This window comes from Pelophylax lessonae, assembly GCF_965119305.1.
Source record: "Pelophylax lessonae genome assembly, chromosome: 9".
Lineage (NCBI taxonomy): Eukaryota > Metazoa > Chordata > Amphibia > Anura > Ranidae > Pelophylax > Pelophylax lessonae.
The window spans coordinates 82,852,176-82,876,650 of record NC_138776.1 but is presented as its reverse complement, the minus strand read 5'-3'; the positions used below and the strand labels follow the sequence as shown (position 1 = coordinate 82,876,650).

Genomic DNA, 24,475 nt, shown 5'->3' with positions numbered 1-24,475 from the left:
AAGGGGCCCCAAAATTTCTGATGGCTGCCCTGGCTGAGCCTATCATTCAAGCAATGGGCCACACAAGCCCTAATGATTGCTTAGAGGCTAAAGCAGCTGGTTCCAATACCTTTGTTCTGGGGTCAAAGGTAGCTAGTCTAGTGAAGTCACATTGGTCAGCTCTTCACTAGGTTGACAGTGCTCAAACTGTTCTTATCCTGTCTCTTCCACTTTAACCAGGTCCACTACCTTGATGCTATTGCCTTCATGTGGTATAGGAAAGTCAACAGAGAAGAGGTCCTTGGCCTGTGGTAAGGGTTATTTGCGACTACTGGAAGGGGATACTGTAATCACAGGGGAGAGATGTGTTTCTGTTGGACAAAATATATTGTAGCTGCTGGATGAAGATACTGTAGTTGTAGGGCAGAGATACTGTACATGGCTGCTGATGCGCTATATTGTGGTTTTTGGAGAGGAATACTGTGTAGAGTAAAAATATTGTGGGTGCTAGATGGTGTATATTCTGGTTTCTGGAGGAATATATTGTGGTTGCATTAAGGTGTGAATGCCAGTTGAAGGAGGGAAGTTTATCGTGGCTGTTAAGCCCAGGAGGAAGGGGTTATTGCAGTTGCTGGAGGGGTGTTTTGACTATTGTACGGGGGGGGGGGGGGGGGGGCTGTTGGAGAAAGGCTTTGTGGTCGCTGAACGGGGTTATGCCATCGCTGCCATACATTCTAAAAATGATTAATCATATTAAAATACCCATATATCATTTCTCATCGGCCTTTCCACCTAGTGTTTGGTACATTATACTGTGTAATAGGTTTCAATATCAGTATTAAATAGACCTATCAGAATTTTTTTTTTTATGTTGGATAGAGTAGGGGAGGGCTATTAACCCTGTCAGTTTATTTTTTGCCATCTGTATCCCATAGGAGAGATTTCAATTAGCTTCCTGTCCCATGGCCAAAACAGGAAGTGAGAGGAAATCCCTGCAAATTAAGGGAATCACTTAGGGACCCCCAGGTCAAGTGTCCTCATTGGAAGATTTCCCCTCTATTATTTTTCTGTGGGCAACCCAGAATTTTGGATTTCCTTTTACTTTCACTTTTGATGATAATTGTAAACAGGACAAAGAGAGTACCCTACTTACTAATGGGGGTCACAGAAAGCAATAGAAACCGACAGGGGTTCTAATCTCTCTCCACTCCATCCAAAACTAAAAAAAAAAAGTTTTGCCTTTAGTTGTACTTTAACTACTTGCCGCCCGCCCACCCACCCACCCACCGTCAAATGATGGCGGAGCGGTGCAGTTCTCGTTCTGGGACGCCGTCATATGACGACGCACCAGAACAGCCTCTCTCGCACGCCCACGATGACATGGCTCTTTAACCATGTGATCAGCTGTGTCCAATCACAACCGGTCACATGTAAATGAGGAAATGCCGTTTATCGGCTCTCTTCGCCTCTCACTATCAGTGTGGGTGGCGAGGAGAGCTGATCAGCGGCTCCTCCTCAAAGGGAAGCCTAGGAAAGGTAATCAGGGCACTGATCATCAGTGCCCTGATTACTGTAAAGTAAAAAACAGTGCCCTTAAGTCCCCCCAAGCAATGTCCAGCAGTGCCCACCATCAGTGTCCACAATCAGTGCTCATAGTGTTGGCAGTCATTGCCTTCTCATCTGGGCTGCCCATCAATGTCCATCAGTGCCGCCCGTCAGTGCTCATCAGTGCCACCCGTCAGTGCCACCTATCAGTGCCCATCAGTGCGACATATTAGTACCTCCAGTCCTCATCAGTGCCACCTCATCAGTGCCCATAAGTGCCACCTTATCAGTGCCCTTCAGTGCAGCCTATCAGTGCCCATCTGTGCCACCTCATCAGCGTTCATCAGTGAAGGAGAAAAATTACTTCTTTTCAAAATTTACTCACAGAAAATCTTTTTTTTTTTCAAAAATTTTCTGTCTTTTTTCTTTTTTTTTTTCTTTGTAAGAAATAAAAAAAAAACCAGCGGTGATTAACCACTTAAGCCCCGGAAGATTTTACCCCCTTCCTGACCAGGGGGTATTTTGCGATTCGGCACTGCGTGACTTTAACGGACCATTGCGCGGTCGTGCAACACTGTACCTAAACGAATTTGGCGTCCTTTTTTTCCCACAAACAGAGCTTTCTTTTGGTGGTATTTGATCACCTGTGCGATTTTTTGATCATGCGCTATAAACAAAAAAAGAGCGTCAATTTTGCAAAAATAGCAATATTTTTCACATTTTTTTATATGAAATTCCCCCCCAAAAAAATGTAAAAATCTAAATTTTTTAACATTTTCGGCCAATTTGTTTTATGCTACCTATGTTTGGTAAAAAAAATCGCAAAAAGCGTATTTTGATTGGTTTGCGCAAAAGTTATCGCGTTTACTAACAAAGGGAAAGATTTTTGTCATTTTTGTTGTTTTTTTTTTTAACGCGTAATGGTGGCGATCTGCGATTTTTTTTGCGGTACTGCGACATTGGGGCGGACAGATCGGACCCTTGACTGACATTTTTGACACTTTTGGGGTTACCAGTGACATTTCTACAGTAATCAGTGCTATACATATGCACTGTTACTGTAAAAATACACTGGTAGTGAAGGGGCTAACTTTATTTGGGAGGGAGGGGCTGTGTGTGTCCCTAGGGGCGTGCTTTCTACTGTGATTGGCTGTGGCTTGAGCTGTAAGGACACTGATCAACGGATCTACATAGTAGATCCGTGTGATCAGTGTCTTTACACCGAGGAGAATGACAGGCAGCTTGTTTACACAAGCTGCCTGACTTTCTCCCTCTCCCCCGCCGATCGCAGAGTGGCCGGCGGACATCGAGTCCGCCGGTCACACGCGCGGGGGGGTCCGTGACCACGCGGGAGCGGGAGCGCGCCTCCGGGGGCGCGTGCTCGCTCCCTAGACCCTCACAAGCAAGCGACGTAGACCTACGTCAGTTTGCCTGTGAGGGGCTGACCGCCGACGTAGATAGTCGTGCGGCGGTCGGCAAGTGGTTAAATACCACCAAAAGAAAGCTCTATTTGTGTGAAAAAATTATAACAATTTCAATTGTCATTCAAAATGTGAGAGCGCTGAAAGCTGAAGGGGGTGAAAGTGCACTGTATTAACTACTTCCGGCCCGCGCTATAGCCGAAGTACGACTACAGCGCGGGCTCTAATTTACGGGAGGCCGTCTTTATACGGCCTCCCAGTAACAGACTCCCCGCACGCTCCCGCGAGCGCGCATCGGGGAAAATCTGTGTTGGCTGTGTCCCTTGGACATAGCCAATCACAGATCGAGGTAAATGGCCAATCACAGCGGCCATTTACCACGTGATCAGACATATGAGATCATCTCTCATCGCCAGCTCTCCTTCCTCACACAGAGACTGCGTGTGAGGAAGGAGCAGAGCCAATCAGCGCTTAGGGGACAAAGAAAAATGTAATCAGGGCACTGATCACCAGTGCCCTGATTACAAAAAAGGTAAATAAAATAACACAAGTGCCCACCATCAGTGCCCACAGTGCCCGCCATCAGTGCCCACAATCAGTGCCCATAGTGCTGCCAGTCAGTGCCCATGAGTGCCTGCTCATCAGTGCTCATCAGTGCCTCCCATCATTGCTCATCAGTGCCACCCGACAGTGTCCATCAGTGCCACCCATCAGTGTCCAGCAATGCCGTCTCTCAGTGCCCAGCAGTGCCACCTCTCAGTTCCCATCAGTGCCGCCTATCAGTGCTCATCAGTGCCGCCTATCAGTGCCACCTATCAGTGCTCATCAGTGCGGCATATTAGTACCTCCTCATCAGTGCCACCTCATCAGTGCCCATAAGTGCCACCTCATCAGTGCCCATAAGTGCCACCTCATCAGTGCCCATCAGTGCAACCTATCAGTGCCCATCAGTGCCGCCTCATCAGCGCACATCAGTGAAGGAGAAAAATTTATTTATTTTCAAAATTTACTCGCAGAAAATAGGAAAAACTTTTTTTTTTTCAAAATTTCTTTTTTCTTTTTTTTTGTAAGAAATTAAAAACCCAGAGGTGATTAAATACCACCAAAAGAAAGCTCTATTTGTGTGAAAAAAATTATAAAAATTTCATATGGGTATAGTGTAGCATGACCGCGGAATTGTCATTCAAAGCGTGAGAGCGCTGAAAGCTGAAAATTGGCCTGGATAGGAAGGGGGTGAAAGTGCCCGGTAGGCAACTGGTTAAAGTAGTTAAGCTAGTGTTATACAGTACATTTTGCTTGGTGTTGGGTTGGTACTTTGGGCAAAGTGCTGTATTTGGTAGTAGTTTACTTATAAATATAGAATTGACTTAGCAAACCATACCAATGGAGGAGTTAGAGATTTTTTGTATCAGTACCCTGCTCTCTTATGGTCAATTTTACTGCTGGTACCCAGACCGATGCCTGCATGTTTCCTCCACCATTATATCATCAATATATCCCCTTATGCAAGTTATAAAAAGTTGGATAGAACATTAATAGCACTTGTTTCCTCTTTATCCCAATTCTCTTACTTGGTTGTCACTCTTTAACATTTCTTTATCAACAGGCTGATCAAAAAAAAAAAAAGGGAGCGGATTCCCCCATCCACTTCTTTGGTGTGGATGGGGGAATCCTCCCTGCTGCGCTATTGTGTTCTGACAGCGGGGACTCCTGATTTTCCTACATTCCTGTTTGAGAGAAGCCAATAATGTATGTTTATTGTATAATGATTGACTTCTCTCAAGTGGGAATGGCAATATATGGATCGAAATTCCAAAAGGAAAATAAAATAAATATGGGTACAAACATTATTTCCCATAATTTCTGATGCCAAATCTACTGGTGACATCTAGGGGGTATTTTAATAAAAGTAAATACAATATTCACTTTGCAAGAGAAGTTGCACTTTGCAAGAGAATTTTCCCCAGACCTTAGTGAATGAGGGAAAGCATCATTTCTGTTTTTTTATTTTTTTATTTTCCTTGCACATGGATATTTTTTTGTAAAGTGAAATTTCATCGCATTCGCTAAGCACTGGATAAATTCCCCTGCAAAGTGCAACTTTCCTTGCAAATGTAACTGCTTATTTGCCTTTAGTAAATCAAGTTTTGCAACTTAGCCATCTGAATTCAGTTTGCATAGTTTTTTGAACAGCAGTGTAAGATGTCTCTGTAGCCGGGGGGAAGTTAGGTTGAAATAAATATCTGAACTATGCCTGTAACTCATTTTATTCTGTACAAATACTGATCAACACACATTTGTATCCTGTTTTCCAACTACACTGGGGATTTTCTGCACAGACTGACTATGAAGTAAAAGGGAATACTGTATATGCTGAAGCACATTGGTGAGTTAACATACATTAAGGCCCCTTTCCCACTGGTTCGCTTCAAAACTGCCAGTAAAGTGCTGGGCGCTTTTGCAGTGCTTTTGAGGCATTTGCAGTGCGCTTTTTTGCCACTTGCTTACTGGACACATATACCCCCTTCCTGCCCAGGCCAATTTTCAGCTTGCAGCGCTATCACTCTTTGAATGACAATTGCGCGGTCATGCTACACTGTACCCATATGAAATTTTTATAATTTTTTTTTTAACACAAATAGAGCTTACTTTTGGTGGTATATAGTCACCACTGGGTTTTTTTATTTTTTGCTAAACAAACAAAAAAGTCTGAAAATTAGAAAATGTGTAAATAAACAAACACACGGTAAAAACTCTAATAAAAAATAAAGTTAATTTAGTGTCGGTCCACAATACCGCAACTTGTCAGGCGACTGGTCAGCCTGACAAGTTGCGGTCCATTCTGTGCTACTGGAACCATTCTAATAGGAGCGACTCAAGTCGCTCCGACTTAGAAAATAGTTCCTGTACTACTTCGGGACGACATCGGAGCAACTTGCATTGACTTCCATTATGTGAAGTCTGTGCAAGTCGCGCCGAAGTCGCGGTGCACACGACTTCACAGGTCGCCCCTTAAGTCATGCTGCGGTAGTGTGAACCGGCACTTAGATTTGTTATTTTGTTTTTTTGTCTAAAAATTCAACAATCTAGTAACCTAGAATGTAACAATTTAACCACTTGCCGACCGCCTCCTGTATATTTACTGCAGCACGCAGCCGCTTACAGGCAATGTGACGTAGTACTACATCGCTTGCCAAAGAGCCTGTAGGGGCGAGCGTGTGCCCCCGCTTGTTCCCTGCCTAGCCAGCAGGGCCGGATTAAGAGCATCATGGGCCTGGTGTTGAGGATTTTGGTGGGCCTTTTTATGAAAAAAAATAAAATGAAAAATAAAATAAAATGAAAACGCAAACATTTTTTTGTTAAAATAAATTAAAGAGAGTGAGAGATGGGCTGAGAGAGAGAGAAGGGGGGTCGAAAGAGAGAGAGAGGGGGCTGAAAGCGAGGGGATGAGAGAGAGAGGGGGGTGAAAGTGAGAGAGAGTGGTAGGAGAGAGGGGGTTAAGGGGGCGAGAGAGAGAAAGGGTAGAGGGGAGGTGAGTCTGTGGGGGGGGCACAGTATAGTACAATACATGGGGGTAATAGCAAAGTACATTACATGGTGGGCACAGCACACTAAATGGTGGATACATGGATACAGCACATTACATGGTGGGCACAACACATGACATAGTGGGCACTGCACAGCACATTAGATGGTGGACACAACACAGCACATGGTGGGCAAATCACCTTATATGGTGGGCACAGCACATGACATGGCTGGCACAGCACATTACATGTTGGGCACTGCACATCATATGGTGGGCACAGCACAATATATGGTGGGTACTGCACATGGCATGGTGGGCACTGGACATCACATTACCTGGGGCACTCCACGGCACCACATTACATTGTGGGTGCAGAACATTTCATGGTGAGCACTGCACATGACATGGTGGGCACTGCACAACACAGCACATTACATGGTGGGCAAAGTACATGACATGGTGAGCACTGCACGGCACAGCACATTTTATAGTGGGTACTGCACGGCACACGACATGGTGGGCAATACACAGCACATTACATGGTAGGCATTGCATGGTGCAGCACATGACAAGATAGGCACAACACAGCACATGACATGGTGGGCACTGAACAGCAATTGACATGGGAGGCCTTCATGGCATAGCACATTACATGGTGGGCAATACACATGACATGGTGGGCAATGCACAGCACATTACATTTTGGGCACAACACATTACATTTTGGGCACAGCACATTACATAGTGGGCACAGCACATTACATGGTGGGCACAGCACATTACATGGTGGGCACTGCATGTGACATGGTGGGCACTGCTGCATAGCACATTACACAGTGGGCACAACGCATTACATGCTGGGCACAGCACATTACATGGTGGGCACAGCACATTACATGGTGGGCACTGCATGTGACATGGTGGGCACTGCTGCATAGCACATTACACAGTGGGCACAACGCATTACATGCTGGGCACAGCACATTACATGGTGGGCACTGCATGTGACATGGTGGGCACTGCATGTGACATGGTGGGCACTGCACAGCACACGACATGGTGGGCACTGCTGCATAGCACATTACACAGTGGGCAAAACACATTGCATGCTGGGCACAGCATATGACATGGTGGACACTGCACGTGACATGGTGGCCACTGCATGGCACACGACATGGTGGGCACTGCTGCATAGCACATTACACAGTGGGCACAACGTATTACATGCTGGGCACAGCACATTACATGGTGGGCACTGCATGTGACATGGTGGGCACTGCACAGCACACGACATGGTGGGCACTGCTGCATAGCACATTACACAGCGGGCAAAACACATTGCATGCTGGGCACAGCATATGACATGGTGGACACTGCACGTGACATGGTGGACACTGCATGGCACAGCACATGACATGGTGGGCACTGCACATGACATGGTGGGCACTGCATGTGACATGGTGGGCACTGCATGGCACAGCACATGACATGGTGGGCACTGCACATGACATGGTGGGCACTGCATGGCACAGCACATGGCATGATAGGCACTGCACATTAAATGGTAGGCCCTGCATGGCACAGCACATTACATGGTGGACACTGCATGGTACATCATATGGCATAGTGGGCACTGCTCATAACATAGTGGACACTGCATGGCACAGTACATTACATGGTGGGCACTGCATATTGCACTGCATGGCACAGTACATTACATGGTGGGCAGGGGCGTAACTACAGGGGTTGCAGGGGTTGCAATCGCTACCGGGCCCCATGCTCCAGGGGGCCCGGTAGCAAACCAGTGGGTGAACTTCTAGGATCTCAAAGGTCACACTTGCGACCGGGCCCTGGCATTTCACCACTGTGGGGAGGCCCCAAGATTGCAGGAAGGGGGCCCACTGCAGAACTTGTGAAAGGATCCTGATGCGGGACCATAATAAAAGGCCATGCAATGAGATTAAAGAGCCCCAGGATTAGTGGGAAGAGCCCCAGGCTTGAAGGGAAGGGCCCCGGCCAGGGGTCTGGGGGGCCCTTCATGGTTTCTTGCATCGGGGCCCTGAAGCTTCTAGTTACGCCTCTGATGGTGGGCACTGCATGGTACATCATATGGCATAGTGGGCACTGCTCATAACATAGTGGACACTGCATGGCACAGTACATTACATGGTGGGCACTGCATATTGCACTGCAAGCACTGCATGGCACAGCATATGACATGGTGGGCACTGTATGGCATAACACATTACATTGTGGGCAAAAGGGAACACATTACATGGGGGGAAGCAGCAGCCTCTCCCACAATCATCACAGCCCCCAGGAGAGTTTTTGCACAATCCTCTCTCCCTATTTACTAACCTCATTTGAGCAGCATGAAATATTTCCTTTCTCCCGGGCTTCTGATGGTTAGGATGACATCAGCACCCCTCCCCCTGACGGCTGCCTGCATCTCCTTTACACTGAGGATCTGTGTGAGTGTAACAGATCCTGTGATAGGAGCCAGGCATCGGCAGGAACAGGACTCAGCTGCAGCAGCTGAGACTTCTCTCCTTCACATGTGCAGTGCAGAGGGGACTTCTTCTTCAAGACAGCACACGTAGATATCGATAAGCCACTGGCATAGGCCTATATTCAGGGAGGGGCCTGGAGCTGCAGCTCCAATAGCCCCTATGTTAATCCGGCCCTGCTAGCCAGCGCGTGTGACCGGTGGCTCTGATGGCCACCGGCCACTCGCAATCTCCCGCAGGAGAGGGAGAAATACAGACGGCTGATGTAAACACAGCCGTCTGTAATTCTCACTGAAGTAGGCACAGAGGCTATGCGATCCTGCTATAAAGGATCTCATGTCTCTGTGGTTACTTCACTAGCCATGCCCCCTGACAGTTAGAATCACGCCCCTAGAGACACACTTAACCCCTTGATCACCAATAAAGTTACCCCTTCCTGCCAGTGTCATTTTTACAGTAACAGTGCATATTTTTAGCACTGATTACTGTAGTAATGTCACTGGTACCCCCAAAAGTGTCAAAAATGTCAATCAGGGGTCCGATCTGTCCGCCGCAATGTCGCAGTCCTGCAAAAAAAATAGCAAATCACAGCCATTACTCGTTAAAAAAAAACCAATAAAAATGACATAAATCTTTCCCGTAGTTGGTAAACGCAATAACTTTTGTGCAAACCAATCAAAATACAATTATTACGATTTTTTTTTACCAAAAATATGTAGCAGAAAAGAAATTAGCCTAACATGTTAAAAAATTTTGATTTTTACATTTTTTTTTTTTGAGAATTTCATATAAAAAATGTGAAAAATATTGTTATTTTTTCAAAATTGTCGCTCTTTTTTTGTTTATATCGCAAAAAATAAAAATCGCACAGGTGATCAAATACCACCAAAAGAAAGCTCTGTGTGTGGGAAAAAAAGGACGTCAATTTAATTTAGGTACAGCGTTGCACGACTGCGCAATTGTCCGTTAAATTCAGGCAGTGCCGAATCACAAAATAGGGCCTGGTCTTTTAGCAGCCAAATCTTCCGGGGCTGAAGTGGTTCAAAGACAATTATGGTTTAATAATAATAGTAGTACCATTGATGAAATAAAAGAAGTATATAACATATTGGCTTGATTTACTAAACTCTGGTTTACACTGATGCGATGCAGGAAACAAGATTTTCTGCGTTTGCATCGCACTGCATAGCAATCGCACAGCGTCCAGCGTCTGCTGCAGGTGTCACTGTTAGATTAATGACAGTCAAAAAAACAGATCGCAAACTGCAGTGTGATTGCCAGAATTGCATTGCATGGCTGTTCACATCCATGCAGTGTAGTTCAGGTGCGGAACAAAAAAGGGTCCTGCATCATTTTGGACTGGATGTGATGCGATTTGAGCCATACAGAATGTATAGCTCAAATCACACCGCACAGACATCACATATGATGTGCACAGGAATGCGGTGCGATTCCTGTGCAAATCACATGCGGTGTTCTGCATGCACTAGTGTGAACCTCAAACTGAAGAGTGCAAAATCTGGTGCAGCTCTGAACAAAAACCAATCAGCTTCCAGGTTTTTGTCAAAGCTTAATAGAACAAGCTGGAGTTAGAAGTGGATCGGCTACCATGCACAGCTGCATCAGATTTTGCACTCTGCAGTTTTAGTAAATCAACCCCATTGTACAAAGTATATATTTAAATAGAAAGTACAGTATATTAGTAATATAAAATATATAATAAAAACATTAATATATTATTAATAATATAATTAATAATATTATTATCTTTAATAGTCATAAAAAAAATTGAATATATATTTTTTCTGTTCTGTTATTATACTATTATTAATAGTTAAATATGTAAAAATAGATATTATTATTTATTTTATTATTTATGGATATTATTATTAAAGATATAAAAAGTGAATCAACCCTTTTTTCAGTATCAGATCCTTATCCCTGAATCATTTTTTAAAAAGGGGGATTTTTGACCTAATGGTCCTAGAAACCAGGTAAGGTCATGTGAGGGTGGGACTATATCAGATCTGATACCGGTAGTAAAAAAGGTAAGCAAAAATTGAAAAAACGTATTTTATTACAAATATCATAAAATGCAAAATGGCAGCAACAATTAGCAGCATGGTGAATTGCGGCATAATATACAATAATAGCATGACATTGCACAGGTGAGCAGTGATCACTACCGGTGTCAGATCTGCTATAGTCCCACCCTTACATGACCTTACCTGGTTTCTAGGACCATTCGGTCAAAAATCCCCCTTTTTTTCTATTATTATTATTATATTTTTGCTAATAATAATAATAACTGTTAACCACAATAATCATTCTAGAGCAACAATTATTATTGTAATCATTGTTATTACTATTTAGTACAATATAAAAAGCCTAGTAGTAAAAAAAAATGATACTTCTTATTTGCACTATCATCCATAATACTGTAAAAAAAGGAATTTCTTACGGGTCAGGGTTGCTGGGTTGTCCTCCATGGAAGACGGTGAGAAGCAGGCACAGTCCCAGCGTGGAGCTCCACATTCTGCAGCCCAGATATGTTGGTCAGGAAGAAGAGCACTGCGGAGACAGAAGGCTTTATAAAGCTCCATCTGTGTACAGCCCCTCTGGCAATCACACAAGAGTTACAAACTCTACACAGTGACCCTTGCACAAGGCTGCTCTGTAAATGATGCAGCGTGTTTGCCTAGCCTTATATCTATTTACAGAACTGTTTTTTTGGAATCAGGTTCTTTTTTGCTTAGTTTGTATAACCTCCTGCCCAGCTACACAAAAGGAAATCTGAATTGTGTTGGGAAATACAATGAATAGTGAATGCCCGCTGCTGTCCCAGTGGGGTCTAAACCTGATGTGACATTTTAAAAAGCCCTTGAGAAACAGTTTTAAATTACAATCTGGCATAGAGATCCTCAGATTGTATTATTTACCTGGCACAGAAACAGGGGACACAAAGGTCTCCAGTGTGTATTACAGACCCGGGACCCCCTCCTTTCCCAGCGTGTACCAGAAAATCAGAGAGAGAAACCTTCCCTTCCTTTGCAGTGCAACGACACAGGCTGTGCAATCTCTTCATTCGCTGGTCAGTTCCTAAAGCCCTGGATTAATCCCTAGGCCACTTAATTTACTTCTCACATGTGTGGGATTATTAAGAGGTTACTGGTTTTCATACTTTCTTTTGTTTTTTCTTATCTTAAGTTTGCGTGATCTCCTCCACAGCAGGGAACTATATAACATTGATTATTAAAGACTACAAATCAAAGCCCAAGCTGCAAAGTAAAGGATTAAGTCACCCTCCTGCTGCTTGTGTCACTGATCTTTGCAATTCTCATGGGTTACGCTGGATGAAAAATCGTCACCGTCCGCCACATTTCTGGGTATCTATTGCATAGTCCCCTGCTGTGCTCTGGGGTTCCTTTTTCTGACCACAATTTCACAGAGGGGTCCAGGCATTTAAGCCTCCCAGAGGTGTCGAAAATTCAGACAGCATAACTTGTAAAAACAAAGGAGCTTTGTGATATGGATGGTGGGATGGGTGAGTATATCTCTTACCTTTTGCAGGTGGAGTTTCGATTTTTAGAGTTTTTTTTTTTTTGGTAGGTCAGGATTGGATCCCTGTTGAAGTGTTTATTGTCTGTGTTCTTGTTGGGTGGATTTATCCTCTATAATTGTCTGATGGAGGTATTTGTCTTAAGTGGGGTACACACTATAAGAAAAGCGGGTGAACGATTGTTCCTCGTTGTTTCACAGCAACCGATAAAGGAAAATTTGTATGAAATTTCTCATACAACAAAGGCTTTTTTTGTTGTTTATTGTTTCCGATCATGTCTTTGGTTACTGTTTTTTCTCGTACGAAAACAGTACACATTAAACTAAGTCATTCATTCTGTTCCCATACAAGAAACATTTTGGAGTTTATCCCTTCGGAAATTTTCATTCAGAAGGTCAGAATCAGTTTTCAGAAAGTTGTGTAAACACTATACGAAAATCGCACGAAAGTTCATCAGACGAAAATGTTCGCCCCATTTTCTTATAGTGTGTATGAGTCTTTGGAAGGAAATTCCTATTACTTTGTAGAGCTTTCTTTTAACTTCTTTTAACTTCCTGTTGCATCTTTGAGGCTGGGTTCACACTAGCTGCAGCCGCAGGGGTCTCGTGCGTGTCTGCTCACTGTTTCAGGTGCTAATTATGTTTGAATTTTTTAAAGTGCTACAATATAGTAAAAATAAATAAGACTAATTCATAAATGAATGTCAAAATTAATAAAAATAAAAAATTAATGTGCAAAAAAGTATTCAAATGTAGTGAAAATGAGCAAATATATATCTCAATGGAAATATAGGTCCTTTATAATATAAAAGTCGCAATAAAGTGCAAAAATCATGTGCAAATAATCCGTACAAACACTGCAAATCAAACTGCTATATATTGCAGTGTTTGTACGGATTATTTGCACACGATTTTTGCACTTTATTGGGACATTTATATTATAAGAACCTATATTTTAATTGAGATATACTGTATATTTGCTCATTTTCACTGCATTTGAATACTTTTTTTGCACATGGATTTTTTACTGTTATTAATTTTGACATTCATTTATGAATTAGTCCTATTTATTTTTACTATATTGTAGCACTTTAGAATTTTTACTGAATACACAAACTATTTATTTATTTTTTTGAAACTTAAGTGGCGCAGCACTGTTTTTGATAATACTAGAGATACTGTATGCGGTGAAAACATACTTAGTGACAGTGGCCGCTTATATATTCATTAACCACTTAAGCCCCGGAGGATTTTCCTGCTCAAAGACCAGAGCCTATTTTGCGATTCGGCACTGCGTGACTTTAACGGACAATTGCGCGGTCGTGCGACGCTGTACCCAAATGAAATTGACGTCCTTTTTTCCCACAAACAGAGCTTTCTTTTGGTGGTATTTGATCACCTGTGCGATTTTTTTATTTTTTGCGCTATAAACAAAAAAAGAGCGTAAATTTTGAAAAAATAACAATATTTTTCACATTTTTTTATATGAAATTCCCCCAAAAAAATTTAAAAATCAAACTTTTTTTATATTTTAGGCCAATTTGTTTTCTGATACATATTTTTAGTAAAAAAAAATCGCAATAAGCCTATTTTGATTGGTTTACACAAAAGTTATTGCGTTTACTAACTATGGGATAGGTTTATGTCATTTTTATTGTTTTTATTTTTAACTAGTAATGGCGGCGATCTGCGATTTTTTTTGCGGGACTGCGTATGACTCATCGTATGATCTCTGCAGTTACACCAGGGAGAATGACAGGCGGCTTTGTTTACATCAGCCGCCTGCCTTTCTCTCTCTCCAGTGGGAGAATCGCGAGTGGCTGGCGGACATCGGAGCCGCCAGTCACACGCGCTGGAATGGCCATGAACGAGCGGGGCGGGAGCGCGCCTCCGGCGGCGCACGCTCGCCCCCTGCAGGCTCCTGGGCAAGCGACGTAATACTACATCTCTTTGCCCAGGAGGGGCTGACTGCCGCAGTAAATATACTGTGGGCGGTCGGCAAGTGGTTAAATTACTAGCACACTATTTTTAATTTTTCACTGGGTGAATAATTGGTTGCGCTTATTTTTGCTTACTTTATTTATGTCCGAATTTTTGTCTGAATTCGCACCTGAAACGGACCAGATGACGCACAGTACCCTTCTGCAATTGAGGCTGTGGCCGCCCCGGAGGTGTGTGAACCGGCTCCATTGAGAACTGGTAACGCTCTCCTGTCATGCAAATTGGAGGCTGGTTTGCCCGCCTCCAATTCACATCAATGTGAACCCAGCCTAAAGCAGAAAATGAAGAGAACTCTCCCCAATGGAATGCAAACAGCAAAACATGAACTGAATAACTTTAACCCTTTTCTTCTCTAATCTAAAACTGAAGAAAAAAAAAAGATTTTGAGTATACATACATAAGTCAAAAAACAATGTACAATACACTTAAAAATGTCCATATACTGGAAGACTACCAGCCAAGACTGCTAAAATAGTTAGTACTACTAAGTACTAAACCTAAATTCCTAAATTTATGTATTGGAAGATTAAAAATGCACAGTATAACATCTGCTTTTGGATTTCTTTTCCTGATTGAAAGAGAAGTAAGGGAATGTTTTTTTATGGAATCGTACTAGTTACCTAGGTGAATACAGAATCAGTCCGATGCTGCATACGTCTCCCACCGGCTCTAAGACTGAGAACCAAGTGATCAAACACCACCGATCACTCGGTTCTCAGAGCTACCTGTGCAGAGAACTGCTGACTGTCAGTCACCGACTCTGTGCTCTGCCCCCCCCCCCCCACCACCCCACGTTCACTGGAGTGCTGGGCTGTGGAGGGGGTGGGAGCGGCCAGCTCAGGCTCCAGGCATGTGGGCGTGATCTTTCCCGAGCCCAGACCGGCTTTGTGACATCAGCCAACAGCAGGCTTCAGACCGCTATTTGCTAAAAATGGGTCACAGGAGTGCAGAAGAAAATGCACTCCTGTAATCCACAGGGGATGTACAGCCAAAGGAGCTTTGGCTGTACTTCTCCTTTAGCCCCCGTTCACATCGGGCGGATTTGTTAAATTTGTCATGTCAAATCTGAGCCTATTGCCGGCAACGGCACTGTCTGAATCGGTGCGAATCCGACTTTGCGGCACCACACCGATTCCCAAAAGTACTTCCTGCACTACTTTTGACGACTTTGGGGGCGATTTCAATAGACATCTGTGCATGAACCCGCACAGGTGTCTCTCAAATCGCCCCCCAAAATCGGACAGAAATGCCGGTTTGAAATCGTGCGAGTTCAGTTTCAAACCGGCATTAAGTGTGAACCTAGGCCTAGGCTTTCAGCTTATTTACAGCTTTGCCAATAAGAATTAAACAATGGCTCTAAACAGACAAAATTTTGATTTATCCATTTGAAAAAAAACTATTGTGCTGGATATAAAATTAATGTTACAAAACAATAAAATATTCGTTTATATCAAGTCTAAGGTCACAAAGAAATGAAATGGACTGATTTTGATCTGAGTCTTTTTTAATACTAAAGACCACAATTACACCCACAGCGTAATCACTTATTTTGGTATCATCACACCTCATTAATGGTCGTCTAATCTGCCTTTTATATAATTATGTTACACTTTCCTGCAGATAACATGCCCATACTTTGGGCAAGTTCCTTGACAAAGGTCATCGTCAAGACAAAGGCCAGTCTTTTGGTCTCCTCAGAACTGGTAGGCTATAAGTGTGACTCCGATCATTTCCCTGAAATTTTAGTGAAAATAGGGAGGTTTCAGTTAACTTTTGTGATTTTGGCTAAACGCCTTGGAGTAGATAGGGAAGGCAAAATTAAGCTTGTTTTAAAGACTTTATATGGGTGCATGGGGCACTATATAGCTCCCAAGGGTGAAGCTTTTCCCAACTAGCCTGGATCTGTTCTTGCGCCAAAAAGACAACCCCTCATTAGCCTATTATTATAAATTATTTAATTAAAGGAACACAAAAAATGTACAATCATTGAAAGTACATCAAATAATAAGTATACAAACAAGACACATATTACACTTTTCAGATCTATTGCTTACTGCACGAGGTGGTCAGCAATACAACTGGGACCTATGGTTTGTATGCAGGCATGCCAGGTCCTGAATGGAACTTCAATGACTGTGTGAGAAAAAGAAGAGGGGAGGACCATTCAGCTTTCTCATGCCTTAACCTTTATTGTTTCGCAATAGTGAAGTTTTATCATCCGATGTTCTCTTACTATGACCTCATGCGCACCACGTGACCTTTTTTCTGTGTCAAAATCAATAAAAAATATTGAAAAGAGAGGATAATCACATCACTCATTGTTTTAGTATCGGGTTTGGAGAAGGTGTGGTGGGTTGATGGAAAAGGTTAAGGGGGTGAAGGGTTGGTGGAAAATGAGTGGGCTAGGGAAGGAGTAAGAATAAGGAAAAGAAAAAAGGGGGGTATCAGAGGTAAGGAAAGGGGCCAGAGTGGGAATGACAGGGTCTAGAGCAGGGGTGCCAAATTCAATTTCATTGCAGCCTGCATCAGCATTATGGTTGCCCACAAAGGGCCAGTTGTATCTATAAGACTAGATGTCCAGAGCACCCCATCCTACTTACATCAGATGTTAAGAGTCCCCTATCCTCCCTTACATCACAGTGAACCCCCCTTACTTTGCTGCGGGGAAGGAGCTGGGAAGCAGAAGGTGCACCTTCTGGAGGAGGACCAGAGGAAAGCGGGAGTCAGCTACCAGAGTCTTTTGAGTGCTGAGACTTGGGGATGTGGAGATGAGGTAGGCACAGGAACTGTAGAGGGAGCTGTGTCCTCCTCTCTGCTGCCGACTGCTGAGATGGGGGGGGCAGAGATGTGCCTCACAGCGGTTGAATGAAAAAAAACAGGATCTGGTAGAGGAGTTCCGTTGTCCTCTCTGCTTCTGACTGCTGGGACAAGATGGGGCGAAGATGAGGGGGGTTCCACAGCTGCAGGAGAGATGCAAGGGCAACATGAAATGGCCTGGCAGGCATATTCGGCCCACAGGCCTTGTGCTTGACACATGTGGTCTAGAGGAATAAGAAAAAGTTGTAGAACGGTGGAGTGTATTGGGTGAGGAAAGGCATAAAGGGAACAGAGGCTTCTCCTTCCCCCTACCTTATGGTTTACCAGAAGAGAACAACTCAAGAAATCTAGCCTAAGTATCAACCACAGTCTTCCTGAAGTAGTGCTTTATCCTTTGAAGAGGAAAATGTTTTTATTTCACAGATAGAGAGAAAAAAAGCACACAAATAATGATTAAATACACAAAAAAAAAAAAAAAAAAAAAAGAAACAACACAAATACAAAGACTATTAAATTAAATAAATTAAACTACAGGCGGTCCCCAGGTTACAAACAAAATAGGGTCTGTAGGTTTGTTCTTAAGTTGAATTTGTTTGTAAGTCGGAACAGGTACATTTTTAAGTGTAGCTCCAGCCACAAAAATAACTTTTAAGGTTTTTTGGATAGCATAGGGAAGAGTTAACACTCCTGTAACATTTTTTTGGGCTGTCTGTGCCCCTTTTCAGAAGATTTCATCTCACTTTCTGTCCCTATGACAATTGGATTTTGAACATTTTGGGTTGTTGTGGAAAGAAGGATTGGTGATAAAGCTTCAGTGGAGACACCTTTTTCCCATGGTACCTCTTAGAGGAGTGAATTTCCCTTCCTAGGGGGAGATTTCCTCTTACTTCCTGTTGTCTCCCTCTGTATGTAAGTAGGAATAGTTTGTACGTCAGATGTTTGTAACCCGGGGCCCGCATGTGCTTCAAATACACCCCCCAAAATCTACACTTTTATAAGAAAGGGGAAAAAATGTATGTATTTATTTATTTATTTATTTTCCATGCAATTTTTGCTGAAGCAGTTCAGTGAGAGAAATTCCGAAATTCTGCTGTGATGACATTATTCTGAGGGCAAAATCAATTTAGCAGATAACTCCACTGTTGTCTGATCAGCACTGCAGGGTTCCATTCAGCTGGATACACACTATACAATTTGCTTTAGATTTTTCCTGTAGATTTACCACAACCATATAATATGAGGCCAAACCTAAACACTTTCAATTTGTATGCAGGCAGGCCCTTGCACTACATAGTTGAAGATAAATCTAAAGTAAATCTAACAACAAAAGTTGTATAGTGTGTATCCAGACTAAAGTGGGGTTCACGGGCGAACGCTTGTTCGATTTTCCTTGTTGTTTCACAGCAAATTGGAACCGATGAAAGAATTTTCTTACGAAAATTCTCGTACAACAAAGGCTTTTTTGTTGTTTATTGTTTCTGATCATGCGCAGTCTTTCTTTTCTGATTTTTCTTGTACAAAAATCGTACGAAAACGGTACACATTAAACTAAAATCATTTGTTTTTTCCTGTACAAGAAACATTTTGGAGTTTGTCCCTTCGAGAATTTTCGTAAGAAAATTCTGAATCGGCTGTAGAAAGTTCTGTACACACTATACGAAAATCGTACGAAAATTTTTGGGACGAAAATGTTCGCCCGATTTTTCATATAGTGTGTACTAGCCTTTACTTGTTCTTTGTTCCAGAGCCTGTCTTGTTAACTGAAACAGACATTCACTTGGAGAAGATAGATGTTACCCCCATAAACACTCCAGTTTACCATGCTTGGAGTCTCTCCACTTTTTCTCAAGAAACTGAATGGCTTATTTATTACACTCTGCCTTAACTGTCCTTCAGATCTCATCAGGTTATTGGCTGTTCTTTTGTTCTTATAGGGCAGTTATGGCAAACCTTGGCACCCCAGATGTTTTGGAACTACATTTCCCAAGATGCTCAAACACTCTGCAGTGTAGCTGAGCATCATGGGAAATGTAGTTCCAAAACATCTGGGGTGCCAAGGTTCGCCATCACTGTTATAGGGGATGAGGGCTAACCAACTGTGACAAAGCTGGTCTTCTTATTTCCATGCATGCCATAATAGCCAGTTGCACAGATATCTCCACCCACTGGCTGATTACAATGCAGATACATTTGCACACTGCAACACATAGATTTCCTCTTTTTATTGTTATTTGCTTAACCATTTCTTGGGTGGAATGGAACATTTTGCTGAATAATGACTACATCAGTCTGTGTACATTGGTGGCCATTGTGCAACCACATGTGTTTAAGAAAACAACAATACTGTGGAAATGTAATAATACATAAGCCAAATGTCCTTAGATACCAGGTGCAGATGGAGGCCTAAGGCATACGCCTACATAAACACATGCTTTCGGATTGGTTGATAATTGTTTTATTTCACAACTCTAAATGGAACCTAACGTCCAGGCCAGTAGATTGAATACTCCACAGAAGCAGTAGTAAACAACTTTCAAGTGGTCCTTGTAGATTTAGCATCTCTCTGTGTCTCCCCCTTTGGTTCAGAGCACCATAACCTAGTAGTGGTGATCAGTTTCAATAGGCATGTTGCGGTAATTTTATTCATGTTATTTATTATTATTATTATAATATAGTATTTATATAGCGCCGACAGTTTACGCAGCGCTTTACAACTTGAGGGTAGACAGTACAAATACAATACACTTCAATACAGAAGGAATCAGAGGACCCTGCTTACAATCTAAGAGGGACGGTCAAGAGATACAAGAGGTGATAACTGTGGGGGATGGGCTGATGGAGAAAATAAGAGCACAGTTGTTAGGTGGTTGCCAGATAGGTTTCTCTGAAGAGATGTGTTTTCAGGGATCGTCTGAAAGTAGTCAAAGTTGGAGATAGTCGAACAGATGGGGGTAGAGCATTCCAGAGGATGGGAGAAGCTCGGGAGAAGTCACGGAGGAGAGCATAGGAAGTGGTTATAAGGAAGCTAGAGAGCAGGAGGTCCTGGGAGGAACAAAGAGAATGAGTTGGTCGGTATTTTGAGACCAGATTAGTGATGTAGCTGGGCGCCAAGTTATGGATGGCTTTGTAGGTTATGGTTAGTAGCTTGAATTTAATTTGTTGGTTGAGTGGCAGCCAATGGAGGGATTGGCAAAGAGGGGTAGCAGACACAGAGCGGTTTGCAAGGTGGATGAGCCTGGCAGCAGCGTTCATGATGGACTGAAGGGGGGATAGTCTTTTTAAAGGTAACCCAATGAGAATGGAGTTGCAGTAATCGAGATGAGATACAACTATTATTTATGATTTTAACCTTTTAAATAAAACAGTTATATAATATGTCAGCATTTTGCTTCTTTCACATTTGTGACTATGGAGAGGTTAATTCCACTCAGACACTGTGTTGGATCCTTGCTCAATGGTAGGAGAGGGTATTACACCTAAGAAGATCTAGGATTAATAGAAAAAACAAAAAACACCAGAACTCCACCTGTGCCAATGGGAAAATTTTGGGCTTATCCTGAGTTAGTGGTGTCCAAAGTCATACAACCTGTTGTGATCAGGTGGCCAGAAGGTCTTTCCTTAAATTCTTTCACATGCAGTAATGTTGGTCCAATGTACCTGGTGAGTGCAAAAGTGTATGAGTGTAGTCAGTGACTCTCTCAAAGAGCTCCTGTACACTGCAGCTCAAAGAAGCTCAAAGAAGCTGCTCCTATAGGCTTTCAAGCTTTTTTGAGCTCTCATTTTTTTTCTGCCTGGAAACTCTCCTCTATGTGTCCATGCACACTATGGGTTTTTTTCAGGAGTTTGCAGGCATATGCTCTTACAGGCAGAATCCCCCCCCCCCCCCCCCCACCACCACCAAACTCAACAAAACAAAAAAATAGAAACAAATTAGCTGAGAGGAGGATTTGTAAAAAAAAAACCAAATGCTTATGCTCAAAGACTTTCAATAAAAACGTGTAAAAGAGCCTAAAAAAACATACAAGCTTCTTCAAGCTGAAATAAGAGCTCAAATGCCTGTAAAAGCAGTTTTTTTTTTTGAGCTGCAATATGCATGTTTCCTAAGGGCCCTATGAAGCTTGTGCTTTTTTGTGCTCTTTTGCATGTTTTTATTAAGCTTCTTTGAGCTTTTTTGAGCATAATCCTTTTTTTCACAAACCCTTCCCTTAGCTAATTTTTCCTATTTATGTTTTATGCGTTTTTGCAAGCTTTTTGAGCTTTTCATGCTCTTTTGTGCTTTTTTGCGCTTTTTTTTTTGTGCTCGAAAGTTTCTTTCAAAAACACAAATTTGGTGGGGTTTTTTTTCTGCCTGTAAGAGCCTAAGCCTGTAAACTCTTGAAAAAGCCATAGTGTGCATAGACACATTGACTATCGTGGAGGGGAGTTTCCAGGCAGAAAAAAATGATCGCTCAAAAATAAAGCTCAAAAGCCTGTAGGAGCAGCTTCTTTGAGATGCAGTGTGCATGAGCCTAATGTAGTCTGCCAGGCTGTAGCCAGCCTAAGCCTGACAATTCAGCTTTCTCTCCTGAGTTTTTGCTATTGTTTGCTTCTGCTGGCTGCTGTGGAGTGTCCCTGGCAATAGTGTAGGAGACTGTAATAAATATTTTATCCCCTTGGCTAACCACTAGAAGGTTTATTGCTAGTGTTGCATGCTGGAAAGGGTGTAAATATTTGGAGGAAACCTACCGGAAGTTCTCTTGCCTCCCCTGGTTTGCCTGGGGAGGGTGTGCTGCTGAGGTTATTGTTCTCTGAGGCCTTTTGTCTGGGGAGGGTGTGCTATATAGAGAGAGGTCCAAGCCTGGGGCTGAAGCTTCCAGCTATCCTGAAGGAGGGTACATCCATGGAAAAGGAAGGGGATTACCATGGATTGGAGTACCAGGGGCAGTGCCGGGACAAGGCCATCCAAAGATGCCAAACTGTGCCCCCCCCACCATCCCTTAGGGTTAGGTTCAGGGTGCCCCATCCCTGCAATAAACTATTGCGCCCAGGCAGCCGTCCCTCCTGCCCACCCCTTGTCCCAGGTCTGACCAGGGGTGAAGACTTTACTGCTGAAGAGAGTCCAGGAGAGCTGTAAAAGACCCTCTGGTGGTTCATCCAAGTGGTATGTGTGTTGCACTGAAGCTCCTCTACAGTCTGAACAGTACAGAGTTTCGGTCTGACTTTAAAGTCCTTTTTCTGTATTGATTGTGAGTTGTACAATGGAGTCTGCATTTTGTTCCCCCAGGCCCTCCCTATTAGATTGTAAGTTCCCAGGAGCAAGGCCCTCTTAACCCTCTTGTATTGAATTTTAATGGTTGCTGTTTTGTCCCTCTTTATATTGGAAAGCATGGTGCAAACTGTTGACACTATAAATCCTGTATAATAATGCTAATAATTTTGGTCATTTTGGGTATTGTGTGCTAACCTCTCTCTGTGAGTTTACCGCCTATTACAAACTCTATTAAACTTCCAAAAGTGACTGGCATCCAGTTTCTTCAACCCCACAAATTGTAAAGGATTCAACTCTGAGGTGAAATGCTTGCCTACCTGCCCTCTGGGAGTCCATAATAGCCTCTAGGGAGTAAAGGTGGGTACACACTATAAGAATATCGGGCAAATGAATCTGGCTTTCCCCGATATTTCACAGCAAGTTGGAACTGATAATGGCAAAATAATACGAAAAAAGGCTTTTTTTTCTCGTTTATTGTTTATGATCACGTGCAGTCTTTCGTATCTGATTTTTCTTGTATTAAAACCGTAGGAACAAAAAACACAACATACAAAAAACGTTCATTCTGTTCCCATACAAGAAAAATTTTGGAGTTTGTTCCTTCAGAAATTTTTGTTTAGAAAGTCTGAATCTGATGTCAAAAGTTGTGTACACACTATAGGAACATCGAATGATTGTGCCTCATATGGAATTTTTCTTTTGATTTTCTCATAGTGTGTACCCAGATTTAGGGGTTGCTAGGTTGGTTTGTAAATTAACTTATATCAAGCCTTTGTGATCAGAGTGATTTATATGGTAGTGGGGATTAGTGGGTCCTTAGGGCTAATCCATTTAAGAGATCTTAGAAGGATAATAATCCTCAGCAGGATAACAGTCAGGGACTCTGGATGCTCACGGGTTCCTCTTCCTGCAATGAAAGTTCTAATTTTTCACACTCTACAGAGAAAAACCTTTTCTCGTGCTCAAACACTTTTCGCACACTTCTGGTTTCAGAAAAGTAAACCCAACAATTCTCAGTCCGCTCCAACATCTTAGGGGTTTCAATGGTGATCAGGATAAGTCAACTTTACAGAAGACTCACTAGAGTGAATGAAACCTTGCTAGTACAGCCAACTGATTGGTGCCACACCACCACAGACAGGGCCGGTGCTAGACAGCCAGGTAGAAGACGAGGTGCACTGACAAGCTCCAGGTGCCCTCTCCTCCCAGTAGAGAGTAGGTAAGGCATTGGCCATGGCTGTGCCCCAGGCGGCTGCCTAGTTTGCCTAGCGGTAGCACCAGCCCTGAGCCAACCTCACACAACTGCACAACGTGTCTTTGTTTCCTTTCTATGTATCTCTTTGCATCCAAACAATGGCATATGCTTGTCTCGTGAACCTGCTGCCAATGATCACATGTAGAAATTGATTCCCACAGCAATTCTATTCAAGACAGATGCAGGAAATCATCTAAAATACACTGGCATGTACACTAGTAAAAAAAACTCCCTGGGACCACTTTACAGGACAACTGTGTGTTTTTGGTTCTGGCCATATGTACAGTATATGGCCACCTTGGTTTAATATTGGGCAGCTGAAAGGTTGGTCCCAGATTGAGTGGCCAAGTCTTTGTGTGTATGGCAAGTTTAAGGTTGTCCATCATCTTCGTTGGTCCCTATGGGAGATCAGATAATCTCTGATCATCAACAAGGGCATAGCTGTACCCACCATGATTTTTACTCATGATGTGAAGGGGCCAATATAACTTAATTGCTTTATCATAGCCCAACTGTCCCTGATTTTAAGGAACTGTCCCTCATTTGGAACATTGTCGCTCTTTCCTCATTTGTCCGTCATTTTGGTCTGATCTATATAGTTATATTAAATGTACT

General features: G+C 42.8%; 1 protein-coding gene across 1 annotated transcript in view; it reads right to left on the bottom strand.

Moving 5' to 3' along the window:
* Positions 1–24,475, bottom strand: part of A2M (alpha-2-macroglobulin) — a gene marked incomplete at its 5' end in the record, with an annotated part of 182,584 nt that overhangs the window by 148,599 nt on the left and 9,510 nt on the right. The window contains one exon of the mRNA XM_082267710.1: positions 11,443–11,517. Within this exon, the coding sequence (XP_082123836.1) occupies positions 11,443–11,517 (75 nt within the window). The remainder of the gene's footprint in view (positions 1–11,442; positions 11,518–24,475) is intronic.